Source organism: Heloderma suspectum, chromosome 13 (assembly GCF_057233095.1).
Source record: "Heloderma suspectum isolate Gila_16-S chromosome 13, 16-S_ref, whole genome shotgun sequence".
Taxonomy (NCBI): Eukaryota; Metazoa; Chordata; class Lepidosauria; order Squamata; family Helodermatidae; genus Heloderma; species Heloderma suspectum.
The window spans coordinates 21138482-21156891 of NC_139470.1; the positions used below are offsets into that span (position 1 = coordinate 21138482).

The 18410-nt window shown below is 49.1% G+C and overlaps 1 protein-coding gene across 1 annotated transcript in view; it reads right to left on the bottom strand.

Moving 5' to 3' along the window:
• Positions 1-3747: 3747 nt before the first annotated feature.
• The window catches only part of RNFT2 (ring finger protein, transmembrane 2), a 41669-nt gene continuing 27006 nt past the window's right edge, over positions 3748-18410 (bottom strand). Inside the window, exons 7-10 of the mRNA XM_084820189.1 lie at positions 15275-15424; positions 13048-13113; positions 11420-11521; positions 3748-6034 (exon numbers count right to left, since the gene is read on the bottom strand). Of these exons, the coding sequence (XP_084676315.1) occupies positions 5900-6034; positions 11420-11521; positions 13048-13113; positions 15275-15424 (453 nt within the window). The 3' untranslated portion in view covers positions 3748-5899. The remainder of the gene's footprint in view (positions 6035-11419; positions 11522-13047; positions 13114-15274; positions 15425-18410) is intronic.

The following is an 18410-nucleotide window of genomic DNA, read 5'->3' on the forward strand; positions in this document are numbered from 1 at the left end:
AGCAGCCAAGAGGAGTGATGGCATCTCGATTTGGTAATGACTGGGAAGTATTCTCAAAGAGACCTCGCCATGAGTAGCAGCAATAGACACCATGTCCTAAGGCGGATAGAGGAGGTTATGAGATCATAGTTTTGCCCGCAATGCCGCGTACCGAGGCTTGGAGGGAAGATCTGATTAATGTCTTAACATTTGAAGACAGCGTATCCTGCTCTTCCTGTGTATCAGGAGAGGTTTTCCAGAAGTCAGTACTGAAAGGCCCTTGGCATGTGTGACTCGTCTGATTCGAGCGCTTCTCTGTGGTTATGACCCTAGGCTGACGTTTGCCCCCATTATTTCTGTTGCTTGCTCACCCCGCTTACTTGAGCGATGGCAGCACTGCAGTCTGGTTCCCTTCTGCATGCAAAGCGTGTGCTCTGCTGCTGAGCTACAGCCAGGGCCGGCCCTCCCATTAGGCAGAGTGAAGCAACTGCCTCAAGCAGCAGATCCTGGGGGGCAGCAGTTGCAGGCTTCCCAGCCATTACTTCCTCAGTCCCCAGGACATTCCCCTCTCTTGGAGGACAGATCTCTGTGTGTGCCACACAGATTGTCCGGTGCGCCGTAAACTATCCTGCTGCCTTCAGATGCAATCCTGTTGCCAGTGTTAAAGTAAGATCCAACTGCCTGTCCAGTCAACTTCTGTCTGTGGCATGGAGGGGACCACCATCTTATCCTTTGCCTCAGGCAGTAAAATAGCTTGGGCCATCCCTGGCTGCAGCCTCTCACTTGGGCCAGGTAACGCTCCCCCAGCCATTTCCTCACTGGGGCCCCAAAGACCCGTAGATCAAATAAGATGGTCTGCCTAGCAGCTCCAGTGAACATTTTAACTGCGCTTCCAAAGTAACACATTGTAGAGGGGCAGCCATGTCACTCTGTTAGAGCAAGCCCATCTTGAGGTACCTTAAAAGACAATTGCATCTGTGCTCCACAAGCTGTAGAACAGGGGTGTAGGACGTCAGGCCCAGGGACCAAATCCAGCCCTCTTGGGTTCGCCAGATGGCTACAGCCTTTCCTCTGGCTTACTCCCTTTTCCCCCAACCACCAATCGTTTGGTGGTTCCCCAACCTTTGTGCATGTTTCCCCCACTCTAAAAGGTTGAAATGCCTCTCCCAAGACTGACTTACTAGCAGTAAGAGGTTTAAGCCAAAATATCCCGGTATTTTTGGCCACACTACTTTTTGCCTTTAGCTCTGCCCACCACTGGAACGCAGTCTTGCAAGATCTTCTCCGAAATGGAATGCAGCCCTCAGGTGGAAGAGGTTCAACACCCCTTCTGCAGAATGTGTTCCCTTTGGAATGGAGGAACTGGGTTCACACAGCACGATAACCCACACTCAAGGTTGAGAATGGGTTGAGTGTGGGTTGTCACTGAACTGTGGGTTGGTGGGTTGTCTCAACCCAGCCGTGCTAACAAACCATGGTGTGTTAACCACGAACAACCCACAAAGAGAACCCATGGTTTATTGTTGGGTTGTGAACTGTGGGTTGTTTGTGGTTAGCAAACCATGGTTTGTTAGCACCACTGGATTCAAGCAACACAACCCATGGTTGAATGACCACTTGTGGTTCAACCCATACTCAACCTTGAATGTGGGTTATTGTGTTGTGTGAACCTAGCCACTGCTTCTCTTGGTTGCCTTTTAGCAGGGCTATAAAAAAATTAGGGGGTGGGAGAAGTGCCATAGCTCAGCAGTAGGGCACCTGCTTTGCATGCAGAAGGTCATAGATTCAGTCCCTGATATATGCAGTTAAAAGGAGGGAAAGACCTGTGTTGGACCCTATACAGAACCGCTGCCAGTTGGAGCCAACATTGGGCTAGATGGACAAATAATTTGACCAAGTAAAAGGCAACCCCTTCTGTTCCTATTCCATTAAAGATTTGGGCTTTGGGCCTGTAGCATTTTTTCCTGGCTATTTGATTACTTTTTCATTATTTGTGCTCCTTTCAAAAATGTTTTCATTGATTATACATTATTGTGATTCTCCTCACCTGGTTTTAAGCTGTTTTGAACACATGCTGGCATAGCATGATATATATAATATATATTTCAAATAAATAAATGTGGAGGGAGCTATGGTTAATTGTAGCTTCTGGGTACACATAGAGCAAACTACTATCTTTGGAATATGGTGATCTACACATGGGTTTTGCGTCGTTCCGTACACGAAAGTGAATTCCACGTAGGATATCAGAAATGTGGAGTGGATCTAAGGGGAGGGGCAGCCTGGTGCCCTCCAGATGTTTCGGACCACAACTTCCGAAGTCACTTCTTAACTTTTGTTTAGAGTCGGATGGGACTTTTCCCCACCCTTTTGTAAGAGGATTTTCCTATGTCAGAGACTTTGTACATATTTATAATGACTTTATTAAAAAATACACACATAAGTACAAGGATTCAGGTTGTCATTGTCTGTGTGTGTTTGTGTGCCCGTTGTTCATTCTTCAAACTGTTCCATTTCTGCCACCCAAACTTCTCAGCTGATCACCCCAGTGCAGATCAGAAGATCCATCCGTAGGACTATACTTCAGAGAGCATATCACTTGCTAGATCTGGAAACGTCTGCAAACAATGGGTGCACAACCAGTGTGGATGCCGCCTACCTGCTCTGAACTACTGGAAGGGACATGTGTGTGCATGTGGGTGTGCGTGTACATGTATGCGTGCGGGTGGGTGTATATGCGTGTTGAACTGGGGTCTTCTCAGCATCAAGTTCCTCCTGAACCACCCACAGTTCCTCTGCAAGTGTAGCAGACTGCGCGTCAAGGATCTTCCTTGGATCTTATCCCCTGCCTGGTTTTATTTTTACTACATCTGGGCCTTCTAACCTTCTCTTGCTTCCTCAGAGCTTGACTATTATATCCTTATAGATCAGGGATGGGGAATCTCAGGCCCACAGCCAAAACTGGCCCTCTGTAGTTTGGGATTAGGGAAAAAGCTGCACAAAAGCTGCAAAACCACCAAATGTAGGGCAGGGGAAGTGACCATCTGGGGAACCGAAGAGGGCCAATTTAGCCCCTCAGTCTGACGTTCTGCACACCTGCATTAAAGCACACTTAAGTGATACAGCTGGGTGGGAGGTGGGGATGGAGCCATCTGATGCATCAGGGACAGCAGGGGGACTGAGGACCTAGGATGTGGCTTCTGGAAGTGATGCACTATAGCCCCAATCTAACTTAAGATAAACTGGTCATGTCACGTGACTAATAGCAGAAATGTTAGCGGGGATGTACATTTCAATGACCTTCTCATTGGAAACAATCCAGTGCACACACAAGACTGCATACTCACTAGCATACACATCCAAACCCACAGCTAGTTCTGTTCCTGCACTACCTGATCCAGCAAGCGCTGTGCTCGCACAAGCCTGTTCACATGAGTAGGCTGGTTTACATACACCAAAGGATCTCCTTTGGTGGATCAGGAGGTGTTTCAGGTCTATCCCATCGCAATGAAGAAAGCAGTTAACAAACTTTGCCCCTATTCCCCTTTGCCCCTCCCTCTCCCCCAACCAAGGAGCTCCAGAGTGGCTGCAATATATGCCAGTCCCAAAATAAACCCCATCCCACCATTTTGCATCTAGGAAATTAGAAGTCTCACAAGGCAAAATCAGGCTGAACTCTGCAAACTGTATCTTCTTCCCCTCTTCCCTTTGAACTGTGAATCTTTTGGACATCATTTCGGCGTTTTAAATACTGCCAAGAAAGAAAGAGAATGTGCAACTCGGGTTTTATTGGCATTTAGATTTGACAGTCTAAATGTAAAATGAGACTCAGCACTTGAAAGAATAAAAATACAAACCAGGACAAAGGACAGGGAATCTCTTTCAGCCCAAGGGCCAAATTCAATTTCAAAGAAGCTCTTGGGGCCACATTCCAGTGGTGGGTGGGGCCAAAGGCAAAAGGGATGTGGCCAAAAACACAAAAAATACCAGCATATTATAGCTCAAAGACTTCACTGCATTTCAACCTTCTAAAATGCAGTGGGGACAACGACAACACTGCACAATAGTTGAGAAACCACCCAATCATTGGGGGTTGGGGAAAAGGGGGCATGGCCATCTGGGAAACCATGGGAGGGCCAGATTGGAACCCCATGTGGGCCAGATTTGACCTGTGGGCCTGATGTTCCCCACCCCAGAAACAGACACTCTTTTTTCATTGGGAATAAAGAATATAAATCAATGCCATTTATTTATTTTGCATAAATGTTTGCAATTTGTATCCTTTATTGTAAGCCCAATTTGTAACCCCAATGTGTGTGTGTGGTTTTTGTTTCTATAGATTACATTTTTCCCCCCACAAGGAGAGGCATGGTGGAAAGAAAAGGGCTAGATAAATAATAGGTAATGGCTGCATTTGGATGATCACCTATAAACCACGGTTTCTGAAGCTGTGGTCAAGCATCAGGGCTGAGCATTCCTTCCTCACCTTTCCCTTCCTCCTGTCATGCACTGGCCTCAGCATGATGATCCTGGCTTGCACAATGCCAGAGTTCCCCGTAATACCCATACCAGGAAACTATGGATTAATAGCAGTTAACAAACCAGGAAAACAAATGTTACGGGGAGCCCTGGCTTCGTGCAAGCCAGGATTTTTGCACCGAAGCCGTCCTGCAATGGGAGAGGAGGGAGCATGCAGCCAGTATAGTAGTATATAGGGACACACATACAATGACCATGTGTGCTGTGATACACACATGGAGGTAGCTTGTAGTACAGTGGCTGCATTTGCACATAATGCTAAGCCAATAGTTTATGTTAAACGTGGTTTGTTGCTTTAGCCACGAATCATTTTGCAGAGAAGCAAGCAAACACAGCTTTTCCCCCTATTTCCGGTTTGTTTCTCTCCCACCCATTTTGCCAGCCTTCAGAGCGGTTTCATTTTCAGGCTGCTGTTGCTGAGTGTCCCTGTTTCAGGGTGGACAGCAGCGCAAATAAGATAAGCCACAGTCCTGGATTCAGACATCACAAGCTATGATTTAAACAAGCCAGATTCCATAAGCCAACAATAAACCATGGATTCTATTTGTGGTTTATAGCTGGTTAACAAACCATGGCTTGTTTGCGGGGACGGGTTCAGGCACGACTACAAGCCAGATTTCAACAAATCACACCATGTCTCAGCGTGATGTGCGATCAAGACCAATATGCCCCCATTCAATGGAGTGAGCTCCATTCAATGTGGATGGGAGACCCCTGGGAGCTCCATGTAAATGCTCGTTAAAATAAATACATATTTAAAACAACAACAGCAACAACACACCCAAGTCATTAATGCAGAGTAAATGGCCATTTAGGAAAGTGAGGAGCACGGCGTAGGCAGCAAATGAAATTCTGGCATACAATACTGTATTCTCAGATGGCCGTACCACATCAACACAGGGACAGGTTGGCCGATGGTCTTTTGCGAGCAGCCCTTCTGCAAATCCACCCAAAGCCATTCATCTGGGCACATGCAATAGGAAACAGAGATTTCTCTAAGAATCTACAAAGAGTCCTGCTGGATCAGACCCAAGGTCCATTTCATCAAAACATGGCCAACCGGGTGCGTCTACTCTAGGAAGCCCACCCACAGGACGTGGGGGCAAAAAGGCCTCTACCATCGTTGTCTCCCTCCCCTAGTGCCCAGCAGCTGATATTCTGTGGTACACTGCCTCTGAACACAGAGGTTCCATTTAGCCATCACAACTAGTAGCCAGGGATAGGCTGTGAAATTTGTCCAACCCCTTTTAAAGCCATCTAAGCCAGTGGCCAATGTCACATCTTGTGGCAGGGAGTTCCATCAGTTCACTGCATGCCCTGAGAAGAATGGGGAGATGCTACAGTTACTTCAGATAAGTATGCAGGCAAGTGCTCCTGGATGCTAATACACCTGGAAATGAGCGGAGGTGGTGCCATCTTTCCAACACCGAAGAGTTTCCACGGCCAGGGAGCGGCAGAGTGGGCAAGTCTTCTCCCGATCAAACCAAAGGCAGAGGCATTCTTCGCAAAAGACGTGCTGCACGGACGGAAGGGACACAAGACAGGCCTCTGTATAATCTCCGAAAGTGTCTCCGTACAGATGGCTCCACAGAGGGAGACGAGAACGGAAGCAGAGCCCTTCCACCAGCTCTGCTGAAAGGGATTTGGTCCCCTCTTTCCTCCCCATGCCTTTTTCCTTGTGCGCTGTGCCTTTCTAGATCCCAAGCCTGCGTGCAGAGGCTGTCTTGTTTTACCGATTATCCGTACGCTCCTCCGCAAGCCTTATTGGCTGAGGAGCGGGGCACAAATGCTTGGAGGGAGCAATCCAATGGGGATAGTCGGCCGCCTCTGACCTCGGAGGGGGCCACCTATCCAACTCAGCGCAGGCAGAGCACGGAGGGGATCTTCTCTGCGCTCCGGCCGCCCTGCACTCAAGGCTAGATGGCCGATTTCGGCTGTCTTGCTGTGGGATTTCTGAGCAGGGGGCGGGGGAGGCTGGATGATGCATAGGAACCACACTTCTACTCTCCTTGCTCCTCCCCACCGCTGGGAATGCCCCTGTTTGCCCTGCTCCGCGCTGCTCATCCGAGCACAGAGCCTGAGGATGATCCACGTCGCCTACGAGGCAGTGGGGGAGGGGGAGGGGAGGTGGTTTTCCTCAGAGCACAGGCTCCAAGGCCGGTTCCCAGAAACCAAACAATCCTATGGCCATCTAGCCGCTGCCTAGTGGCCATAGGATTGCACCCTAAATAAGTAAGTAAATAAATAAATAATCTCTGCAGCCAGAGCGAACAAAAAAAGGAAAAGCCCCGGATAGGAACTAGAGTAACTCAAATCCTGCAACAAGACAGATCCTTGCAACGATGCCTAAATTATGCAAATCAACTGAACTGACATCATTTAATCTGACTACACTGTGAAGAAGAGCCAGAAGGTCTATCGCTCCACCCTGACTTCTGCACGTTCCATTCAGTCCTTCTCTGACTCCTGAGATTTCAACCCGTACGGCCCATGTGCGTTTAATTTATCTCCACAGCAACAAGGACTAGAAACTTGGCTTACATGTAAAAAAAAGAATGCCATGATTCTCAGCAGGACTGCCTCTAGGTTTGAGGGCCCCCTCAACGAAGTGCCTTCTGGGTGCCGTCTCCTACGCTGGAGGGTCCCCGCAGCTTCCCGGATTTACCGGCAAAGCCGCCAATCTAAATTTCTCACATGCCCTGGAGCGCTTGCCACAGCTTTATTCTGAGGTAATACAGGAAACTAAAAAGGGGGAGAGGTGTCCCACAATACCCTGGAGCCAGCAGAGGCCGGTGCCTCCGATTTTGGTGGGGCGGTGCATCCATTCCGGATTTCAGTCAGAACCAGCCAGACTTCTAAAGGAGGTGTCCAAGGTGCTGAACCTATTTGGGGGATGGGATTCAGCACCTTGGATAGCTCCGTTAGCGTTCTGGTTGGTTCCGACTGCGCACCACCCCACCCTACACCATGAAAATCAGAGCCGCCGGCCTCCACTGCCTGGAGTACTGCTACATCAGGCCCTCTGGGGTTCTGTGGGAAATATTCAAAAGTGGCTCATAATTGTCCACTGCTTGGTCGCCGCTTCCTCGAGGTGTCGCCGCTTCCTCGAGGTGGGCGGTAAGCAGCAACTTGCGTTAGTCATTACATAGTCCGAGTTCAAGAAGCCAAGAGTATGAGTCCGAAGCCAAGGAAACAAAACCAGATAGAGGGTCGCCCCAAGCAGCACTGAAGAATAGCCGAAGTCACGCTGGGTTCGAGAATAATCAGAGCCAGGTCCAGGAGCTGGCAGGAACGTTTTCTGCGATGAACGAGCATCAGCAATTGCTTCCAGCACCGGGACTGGGCTCGAGGCTTGTATTTTATGCAGAGGCTGACTGATAAGCGAGGCAGATGTCTTCCGCCTGCCCATGTGCTGGGCCCCCCCCCCACAAACGTGCCCAGGCAGTGGCATTCTGTGTCCTCCGTCATCCCAAGCCAAGGCGCAACACCCAGGAAAGGCACAGTGTCCCTGCCCAAGGGTGCCAGATGCTGGCGCCAGGCCGAATTCTCAGGACCTCGAGCCCCGCACCAAGTTCAGCGCTTGGGTGTTGCGATTGAGGAAGCACAGATTATGTCAGCTCTGTCCATGAAAGGTCAACGCTGGGGCTGCGTTGAGTTTAGAAGACTCACCAGGCACACACCAGCGGTGTGGTGGATCCAGGATGCCCTGGGATGCAGCAACGGCACTTTTTGATTAGCAGGGATGCTAATGTCATCTGCCGCCCTCTTAGGCTCAGACTTCCCTGTTCCCTCTTAGCTAAGCTGCAAGGCCTACAGTAGCTGGTGGGAAATTAATTTTCCCAGCAATACTATATTGTTGTGAGCTATCCTTGTTGTAATGTGAAGGATTTGGGGCTGGCTTCATCTTGAAGGGGCAATGAAGACCCGTTAGCTTTACAAAAGGCCTGCTCCTGGTGGAGATGGAAACTGCTAGAACTGATTTGTTGATATGGATCAACACACTGCTTGAATTTTTGGACTCTCTTTGGGGGCGTCAGCTACAGTGGCAGGGCACTGAAGGGCAGGCGTGTAAGTCCCATTGGGTTCAGTGGCACTTACTCTGAGTTACATGACTACAGGATGGCGGCCTTTGCTGGTCTGCCTCAGGCGGCAGAATATCTTTGGCCGTTCCTGGTCTGTATTGCCTAATAGTTTGTTTACAGGTTAGAATTATGTTCCTGTAGCGCTAGATTTCCTGTACTGAGTAGCAGTGCTCCTGGCAGCCTCTTCGGTCTGCCCATGACTCTTTCCCTTTAATTTTGGGAAGTGCTTTATTATGCTCTTTTCTTGGCACTAGGCAAAGGTGGGCTTCCGAAACCATTCTCGGGAAGCAACGCCTCGGTATTTAGGAGGCAGCTGATTGCTGAGCAAAGTTGTTATTAGTAGCAGTAGTAGTATTTATATCCCGCCTTTTCCCCAATACTGGGACTCAAGGCGGCTTTACAACATTAAAACTTATACAATTCAAACCTATAAATAGAAATAGAAATCCAAGTGTACAAAAGTTAAAAATATAATTAAATCATCAATATTAAAATTGTAAAAATATCAAAACATTAAAAGACAACGAGAAAAATAGTATCCATCCGTCATATTTTCACAGGTCCAGACTAGTTATCCCCAAAGGCCTGCTGGAACAAAAAAGTGTTTACATGCCTACGAAAGCATATCCAGGAGGGTGCCACTCTTGCCTCCTTGGGAAGGGAGTTCCAGAGCCTTGGGGCAGCCACCAAGAAGGCCCTCTCCCACGTTCCCACCAGGCGTGCCTGCGATGGTGGCGGGATGGCAAGAAGGGCTTCCCCTGAAGATCTCAGGGCATGAGTAGGCTCATAGGGGAGAATACGGTCTTTGAGATAACCTGGACCCGAGCCGTATAGGGCTTTATAGGACATGACCAGCACTTTGAATTGTGTCCGGAAACAGACTGGGAGCCAATGAAGCTGTTTTAACAGGGGAGCTGTATGCTCCCTGTAACCAGCCCCAGTCAGCAGTCTGGCCGCAGCTCTTTGAACCAGCTGAAGTTTCCGAACACTCTTCTGAGGCAGCCCCACATAGAGCGCGTTACAGTAATCCAAACGGGATGTAACTAAGGCATGTGTTACTATGGCCAAGTCAGACATCTCAAGGAAAGTTCCAGGGCTTTACAAGGCTTTCGGAATGAGATGCCTAGCCAAAGCTTTTAGCCCGCATTGAAAGCGATCAAGTAAAAAGCAAAGCCATAAAAATGAAGAGTGTTTTCATTTTTCTCTTGACTTTTGCCACTCCTGTGAGGATAAGAGGACAGGAGAAGGGAGGAGGAAGATGGGAGGAGGACTAGCTGGAAAGGAAAAGCTAGGATGGGGCCTGTTGAAATGGGGGGCTTTGGGAGGGGATCCCTGAGGGAAGGGAAGAGGCAGGCTAGTCTTGTTACTGTTTCCAGAGGGTCGCCTTATTAGTCAGCAGCAGCAGAAACAACCAAGAATCTTATGGCACTTTGAAGACGAATGCATTCCTCCTGGCATAACCCTTCAAAGGGTTGGACTTGATGGTCTTATAGGCACCTTCCAACCCTGCTATTCTATGATTCATATGCTGCATGCTATCCTTGTGCTTTTAATTTTTGTGAACCACCCAGGGAGCTTTGGCTATTGGGCGTACAGAGATGTAACAAACGAAATGAAATGTTGGAAGATCTCGTCTGTGAAACGGAATGCCCCGCAGTCTACAAGAGGCAGCTGAACAGGCAGGGTGCAATGATGAACAAGAGCAGCAAGTCCAGGCCTATTTATTTTTTATTTCCTTTCTGTACCACCCAATAGCTGAAGCTTTCTGGGCGGTTCACAAAAACTGCAGCTGGCCCTGCTGCCTTGAACCCCCTGCACCGGAGCTGCCATTTTAATTGCCCAGCATTTCCCACAATGCTCCTAACCTACTGTCATTCTGGGCCTTTGTGAGAAATAGTAGCTCCCAGACCCCCAACAGCAGCTGGCTGTTCCTCACCAGAGTTCTGCTCAGTGGTGTCGCGGAGTCAGGGCTCAGAGGGACACCGTGCCAGCACTCTTCCATTAGCAAGGATGCTGATCTCAACTGCCACCTCCCTCAGACTTCCCTGTTCCCTCTGAGCTTAGCTGCAATCCCAGAATCATAGGATAGTAGGGTTGGAAGGGGCCTATAAGACCATCAGGTCCAACCCCCTGCTCACTGCAGGAACCGAAGTCAAAGCATCCCTGACAGATGGCTGTCCAGCCTCGTCTTGAATGCCCCCAGTGTGGGAGAGCCCTCCACCTCCCTAGGTAATGGGTTCCATTGTCGTATTGCTCTAATCCTCACAGTAGCTGGGGCGGGGCTGTGGGAAATGAATTTTCCCAGCAACAATATATCATTCCGTGTTGTAATGCAGAGTATTTTGGGGGTGGCTTGGTTTTGACTGGGCAATGAAGACCCATTAGCTTGACAAAAGACCTGCTCCTGGTGGATATGGGAACGGCTAGAACTGGGTTGTTGATATGGATCCACACAGCTGCCTGAATATTTAGACTCTTCTCGAGAGATGGTCATGGGGAGCGCCTGCACGTTGAAATTCACTGCTACGCCCCTGTTTCTGCTGCCGCCAGCTTCATCTGCCAGGAGAGGGGCTATCAATGCAGGAGAGGGCCGACAGGGGTCACCTTGCTATGGTCTCCACTCAAACCTGTTATGATGCTGAGGACTGAACCTGGGACCTTCTACATGCAAAGCTTGTGCTCTACCAGTGGGTTAAATGCTCACCCGCCCCCATCCCTTGTGCCCACGGGTGACGTAGCGAACTGGGCAAGCAGAGCCACTTGTCTGAACTGTCCTAACCCTGAAGGAAAAATAAAACAGAACTATCCGCAGCAATTACCTGGCATAAGAGGACCAGAGGTTCCCGGAATTCAGCCTGGCAGATGGCACAGATGTCGCCCGCCTCACTGCACTGTTGATTAGTCGCACGCACTCCATAGCTCTGTCAAAGGGAAGAAAGCGCATCATCACGCTGTGGAATTCGGTGGTGATTTAGATTTTAAAAGGGGATTCGATAAATTCATGGGGGAGAAGGCTACAAGTCATGCTGGCTAGTTAATACTGCTGGGAACAGAGGCGGGTGGGGGAACAGCAGGAAAGGGCTCTTGCCCTCATGTCCTGCTGGCGGATTTCACAAGGGCAACTGGTTGGCCACTGTGGAAACAGACTGCTGGACTAGATAAATTTTGGTCTGATCCAGCTGAACTCTTCTTCTATTCTGATGGTCCTCATAACTTAAGGAAGGACACCACATGGTCAGGATGATGAGAGGTGCTCATAGGGAAGTTCTCCCTATGAGCACCGGATTCTTGTTCATGGCCCGGAGAAACCTGGAGCTGGCCCTGCGTATGATAAGCCAGACCTTTCAAAATGACTTCTCTACACCACTCTGGTCTTAAAAGATAAAGGATCCTTGTCCTTCCTTGCCTCTGGTCACCCTAGGAGTCAAAGGGAAGCATTTAGACAGCTGTGGCTGGGTTCACCCAACACGCTAACCCACACTCAGTCGTTGTTGCTGAACCCGTAGGTTAGCGTGTTGCCCGAACCCAGGACATTTTCCACAGGGTGGCTTGTTAAACACCCTGAACAACCCAGCAACAAACCCTGGGTTCTCAAGGTGGCTTGTTCAAGAAAAACAAGCCACCTTGCAGAAAATGTCCTGGATTTGGACAACACACTAACCCCCAGTTCAAATAAACAACCCATGGTTCAACAACCCACACTCAACCACTGAGGATGGGTTAGTGTGTTGTGTGAACCCAGCCATTGTGTATTACCTCAGTTGTGAAGCATCCAACTAAGATTTCTCTTCCCCTCCCGCCGCCCGCCCCCGCAACCCCATTCCATGCTTTACAACTGCTCCTACACTGCTGATGTTAGAGCAAAAAAACACAACCCCGATTAAAAAAAGAAAGAAAGAAAAGAAATACTCTGAGCATGTGCAGATTTTCATTTTAAACTCACTTAGGCCGTGACACCATCATAATTACAAGAATAATATGGCCTTTGCGTCTGCTGCTCAGATCACATCTACTCAGGTCAGGAATAAGTACGGTTTTGTTGTAAAAAGAGATTTATTTATTTGTTTAAAAGGAAAAATAATACAGTGGGCATCTGTCACCATGGACATGACCGGCTGCCCGCTCCCGACTAAAAAATGTTTTGAAAAATAAGGATGCTGTGGCGACCTGGTGCCGACACCAGACCTGCCTGTCGCTGCTCCTGTCACCTGCCACTCTCTAGGCAGTCATTTGGAGACCCCCTTGGCTGTGGAGCCCTGATGTCAGCCCTGAGGTCCAGGCCTAGCGGCGCCACCTGATGAGAGCAAATCCTCTAGCACCTGCCAAACCTATGGAGAATCTCAAGGCACCCTCTTGCCTCTAGCCTCACCGACAAAAGCCCTCCCTTACCACGGCTAAAGCATCCCGTTAGCTTAATTGCAGGAAAGCAAAGCAGCTGCCAACCCACCTGAGGAGTACAGAGGACCGTCAGTGCCTTCCGCACACTTCCCACACGGCCACAGATGTCGAAAGACTGGGACAAAGGATGCAGAGGTTCCATTAATGCTGCATTCTCAACAAAAGGAACGTCATTTTCTTGGAAGTGAGAGAAAAGCCTCTAGCCTCTGACTTTGCAATTTCTCTCCCCAACTCTTTGCTTTGCTGTTTCTCCCCCGCTCCAAGCCTCACTATTTCTCTCCCTGATCCACTGCTTCAGCTCACTTTTGGCTAGCCAGGCTTAGGCATGTCAGGGGAATCCACAATGCAAGCAAATGAGTTCAGATTTCTATGAATCCAACCTGCAGATCCCTCAGCAGACCGGCTTTTCCTAAGTCTCACAGATTCCATGGACTTGCGGTATTTTTTTACTTTCCAGAATTCTATGCAAATTTAGCTGCAGAAAAATACATAACATAAAAAACCACAGGCCGAAAATGCACATTTCCCCCATAGGCTAAAGCATGAAAATGCACACATTGGAGGAGATTTGCGCACTGGGGGAGATTTGTGCATTTTTGCAAGTGCGAATTTGCGCATATGTGAATTTGCACAAATTCAGGAAATTGGAAAAGGTCCAGTTCTTTCAATGAGCAGACAATGGAATGACAATCTGTGAAACGCAGACAGAGCGGGTTTCACAAAATCCATACATTCCTAGTCATGCCCCTATCGCAGCCATTATGTGACTAGCCACATCCTCTGTGGGAGCCATTTTGTGGTGGTGCCCACAGAAGTTTCTCAAATTCCCAAATGTTCCCACAGGTCCAAAAGGGTTAGGGACCCCTTCTCTAGCCAAATATTGTCTACTCTGAATAGCATTGGCTCTCCAAGGACTCAGGCAGAGAAACACCCAACCCATCACTGGGGCCTTTTAACAGGAGATGTGCAGGATTGAACCAGGGACCTCCTGCATGCAAAGCATCTGCTGTGCTACTGAGCTACGGTCCTCACGCTTTCGTAGGTCTATGCAGGCATTCACCTGCAACACAAGTAGACCTAAACTGGGGAAGGGATTGGGTGCACATGTAAGCCCTGTTCCTCACTCTCCCCATGCACCCAGCTACCTTACAGAGCTACACACGACAAGGCAGGGTTCCCGACGGCGGGGGCTCTGTCGGTACACTCGGCTTACAGAACCCTTGTCATGCACTTACAGAACCCTTTTCAGATCTTCACTCTAAACATGCAAAGATCCATAAGTAATAACAGAACAGAGTAACGTTGAGCATGTGCAGAGTTCTCCACCATACAGCAGCCACTGGACAGCATGCATCCATGATTGCAGGAATGGGGTTTCTAAATTAGACAGTATGATTTGTGGGTAGAACTGAGCATTTAATGCAGGGGCAGGGAACGGATGGCCCTCCAGAAGTTGTTGGATGGCAATTCCCAGCCAGCATAGCCAAAGATGAAGGATGATGGGAGTTGCAGTCCAACAACATCTGGAAGGCCACACATTCTGCATCCCTGGCTTAGGGTGCAGTCCTATTGAGATGCCTGTCAGCCCCCACACTCAGTGGCTGACAGGCACCCTATGCAGAGCGGAAGGAGCATGGAAGAGATCTTCACCTCCGCATTCCTCCTGCTCTATGTTTTTGCCAGATGGGCTTTTTCGCCAGTCTAGCTGGGGCTCTGCGGAGCAGGACAGAAGGAGGCTGGGAAGGCCGGAAGATTCTTCGTAAGCTGTCCTCCCCAGTCCCCTCCCCTTCCCACCCACAGGAACACCCCCTTTCCCTCTTCTCCGGGGTCGCCTTTGTGACATCAGATAGGCAGCCGGCCTGGTTCTCTCCACGTTGGCTGTCAGGGGGAGGGGAGCTCAGACTCCTGGGTCTGGGGTCAGACTGCTGCCTCCGACCTCGGATCCAGGAATCCGAACTATCCTATCCCCCCCCCCCCGACACTGTCTAGGGGCCATAGGATTGCTTTCACCATGCCTTTCAGTTTAGAAATCAAGCGCTGCACCGTCTGCCCTGCTCTGCTTTGGAGAAGACCAAGCCAAGCCTCAAAGATGTTAGTTGTACATCCTACAACAACAACAACAACAACAACACTGAGGTTTGAAAGGCACATGGTAGTCCTGGCTGCTATGGTATTCTGAGCTATATACCTAGAGTTCAGCAAGTGCAACTGTCGAAAAGGAGAACCAGCTGCGAGAGACATGGTCTCTCTAATGGGACCTCGGGCTGACAACTTACTTTGCAGAGACTGTACATGATCAGGAGAATCCCCCCAAGGAAATAGCTACTGGATGGATCGTCCCCCATTATGTACTTGTACCACAGCTGGATGGGGACCAGGGAGCGGAACAGCTGGCTCAACTCTTCGATGATCAGGTAGAACTTCCCCTGCAAGGCACAAAAGAAGAATCTAAGACATCCTGCTGGCTGCCATGTATCCAAGGAGAAGGAAAGAATTTGGGGAAGAGACTCCAGCTGAGATCCTGTGTGCATTTACCAGGGAGTCAGTCCCAGTGACAGCAGCTCTCCACGGTTTTGGCCAGGATTGGAGACGCTGGGAATTGAACCTGGGATCTTTTGAATCTAAAACATGAGCTATGGCTCTTCCCCAAATAAAAGCACAGACAATAAATCAGCAGCACTGCAATCAGACAAAGAATCTTTTTTTTTTTTTTAAAGCATGGTGTAAAGCGCACATATATAAAAATGCAGAGGAGCAAGTCTAAAATATTCATAGTATAGGGTTTACGAAGAACCAACCTATCTCCAAGAATCATTTACCCTTGTTCTGCCCAGACCATAGATGAGGGCTGATATGATTGAATAAGCAAAAAGCAAACAAACAAAAAGTCCCTGCATATAGAAGACTAGAGTGTCACGGAGAAGGGGGGGGGTCTAATCAGCCTTCTCCCTGAGTTGCTAGTTTTCTATGAACAGGGATATTTTTTTAAAAAACCTGTATGGCAAAGCATTGACATGTGAGGCTCCCTGCAACCTCCTATGATTCAGTCCATATACAGGTCTGCCACTTCATCTGATGTTTGACCAAGTTTACAGTGCAATCCTATGCACGTCTATTCAGAATTACATCCCATTACACCCCCAGGTCAGTGAGTATAGGATTGCAGCCTTAAATTGTATTTTGTGTTAGAGAAAAAGAAAGTGTGTGTGTGTGTGTGTGTGTGTGTGTGGTTTTGGTCGACGGGTGTTCGTTTTGCTTGAAATGAATCCTATCTTTCAAAAGACCTGAGTGTGATGGCAGAAAGCTCAGGGTGTTCATGGAACAAGATCCAGAGCCTCTTCCGTGCTCTTACATACAAGACAGCTTGGCAGAACTGAGCAAACCACCGAGGGACCTGCAAAGCAATTTTGATCAGTGTTTACCTCCTGGCTGACTGCACCCCTGGGGTAGGAAGGACAGCTTGAAAATACAGTCATCACAACTTCCATCCCTAGGAGATGTTGTCTCTCGTATTTTGTCCTTCCTCCTCTTGCCCAGCTTAAGAAGAATCTTGGCCTTATTCTCCAAGTGCTTTTGTGGTTGCCCTGTAGAGCTGGGTGGGTGGAAGGTAGATCTGGACCTATTGGTAGAACTCTGGGCGATTTGTAGCAGATCGGCAAGGATTTCTGACTCCCAATTGTTTAACTATACCAACAAGAAAATGACTCTCCCTGGGCCTTAAATTATACTGCTGAAATGAAGAGAGCTTGCGGGAACAAGGAGGGGATGTTTGTGTGGAAGGGCTGCAAGTTCCATAGACAACTCAGAGGAAACAAGTGGAACCTTGTTCCTGCCCTGAAAGGCAGCCTATAAATATTTTAAATAAATATAAATAAACAAACCTGAAACAAAATGTTGTAGTATGAAGTGCTGCTGTTCAGGGTCACTCCATTCTACCTGCCCCCCTCCAACAGTCAGTCAACATTCTCACTGGGCATTCTCACTCCACATTGGGTCCCCCCCTTTTTTTAGGGTCTCTTTTTTGTATAGACCCGAAAAAAGCCCTGAACAACTTTTCTGTACTTCTGCAAACCTTAGGATTCCTACACGCTTGCTGATACCCTCCCCTCTTGTGTGTGGGTGGTGCCCTTTTGGCTACATCAGCAATGGCACTCAAAGCCCGGACATGAGAAATAGACAGAATGGTTGGGATTGATAGATGGTATCAATTTTGGGGTCGCCTTCTCCTGCTGTAGTGGAACTGGGAATAGACATTTAGAAAGCAATCCTATGCTCCCAAGACGGCATCTGGGGGGCGATAGAAGACTTCAGATTCCAGGATCTGAGGTCAGAGACAGTGCTCTGACCTCAGACCCAGGAGTCTGGGCTCCCCACCCTCTCCCCCTTGCAGCCAGCGCAGAGAGAACCCTGCCAGCTGCCTATCTGAGGTTGCAAAAGTGACCGGGGTGGGGTGGGAGGAGGACGCACAGAGAGGGGGCATTCCCAGGGGCGGGGAGGAGAGGAGACTGGGGAGGCCAGCTTACACTGTATCCAGAGGCCTCCCCAGCCTCCTTCCCTCCCCCTCCCCAACACCTCAGCTAGATGGGTGAAAACGGCTGTCTAGCTAAAATGCAAAGTGGGGGGACTGCAGAGGTGAAGATCACCTCCGCCACTCCTCCTGTTCTGAATAGCATCCCCATCAGCCTCCAAGTTTGGAGGCTGACAGAAATCCCGATAGGGTTGGGCCCTTATATTCTTTGCCTGTCCTTCCTCCAGGGAATTCAAGGTGGTGTCCTCCCTGCTCTTTTTATCCTTGCAACAACCCTGTAAGGTTGGTTGGTTAGTTATTTATTTATTGCATTTATATCCCACCTTTTTTCCTCCTTAAGGAACCCAAGGCAGCTTACATAATCTCCTCCTCCTCTCCATTTTATCCTCACAACAACCACCCTGTGAGGTAGGTTGTGCTGAGAGTCTGTGACTGGCCCAAAGTCACCCAGCGAGCTTCCATGGCCGAGTGGGGACTAGAACCCGGATGTCCCGGCTCCCAGTCCAACACTCTAGCCACTACACCACGTGGTGTCAGGTTTCCCTTAGCCCCCACTTTACTTCAATGCCCAAACATACGCAGACAAGAGGCTTCAGTCTACAGCTTTTAATCTATTACTTCACAGGGTCATACAGATGCAAATTCTCAGAGACTCTCTGGCTACAAAGGAATGCCTTCAGGGGATTCAAATGGAATTGCTTGCCTGGCATTTGAAGAGGGAGGAGGTCTGGCTAGCCTAACTTAAGCAGGGAGGTCCCTCTCTTGTCATGAGGCCTCTAAGCGCAGCTTTTCATGCCATCTGGACGTTTGTAACCTGGGAAGCGGGCCTACTCGTATCTGGACTAGCCTGGGAAAACACCTCCCCCATGTCTGATGGTTCTCCT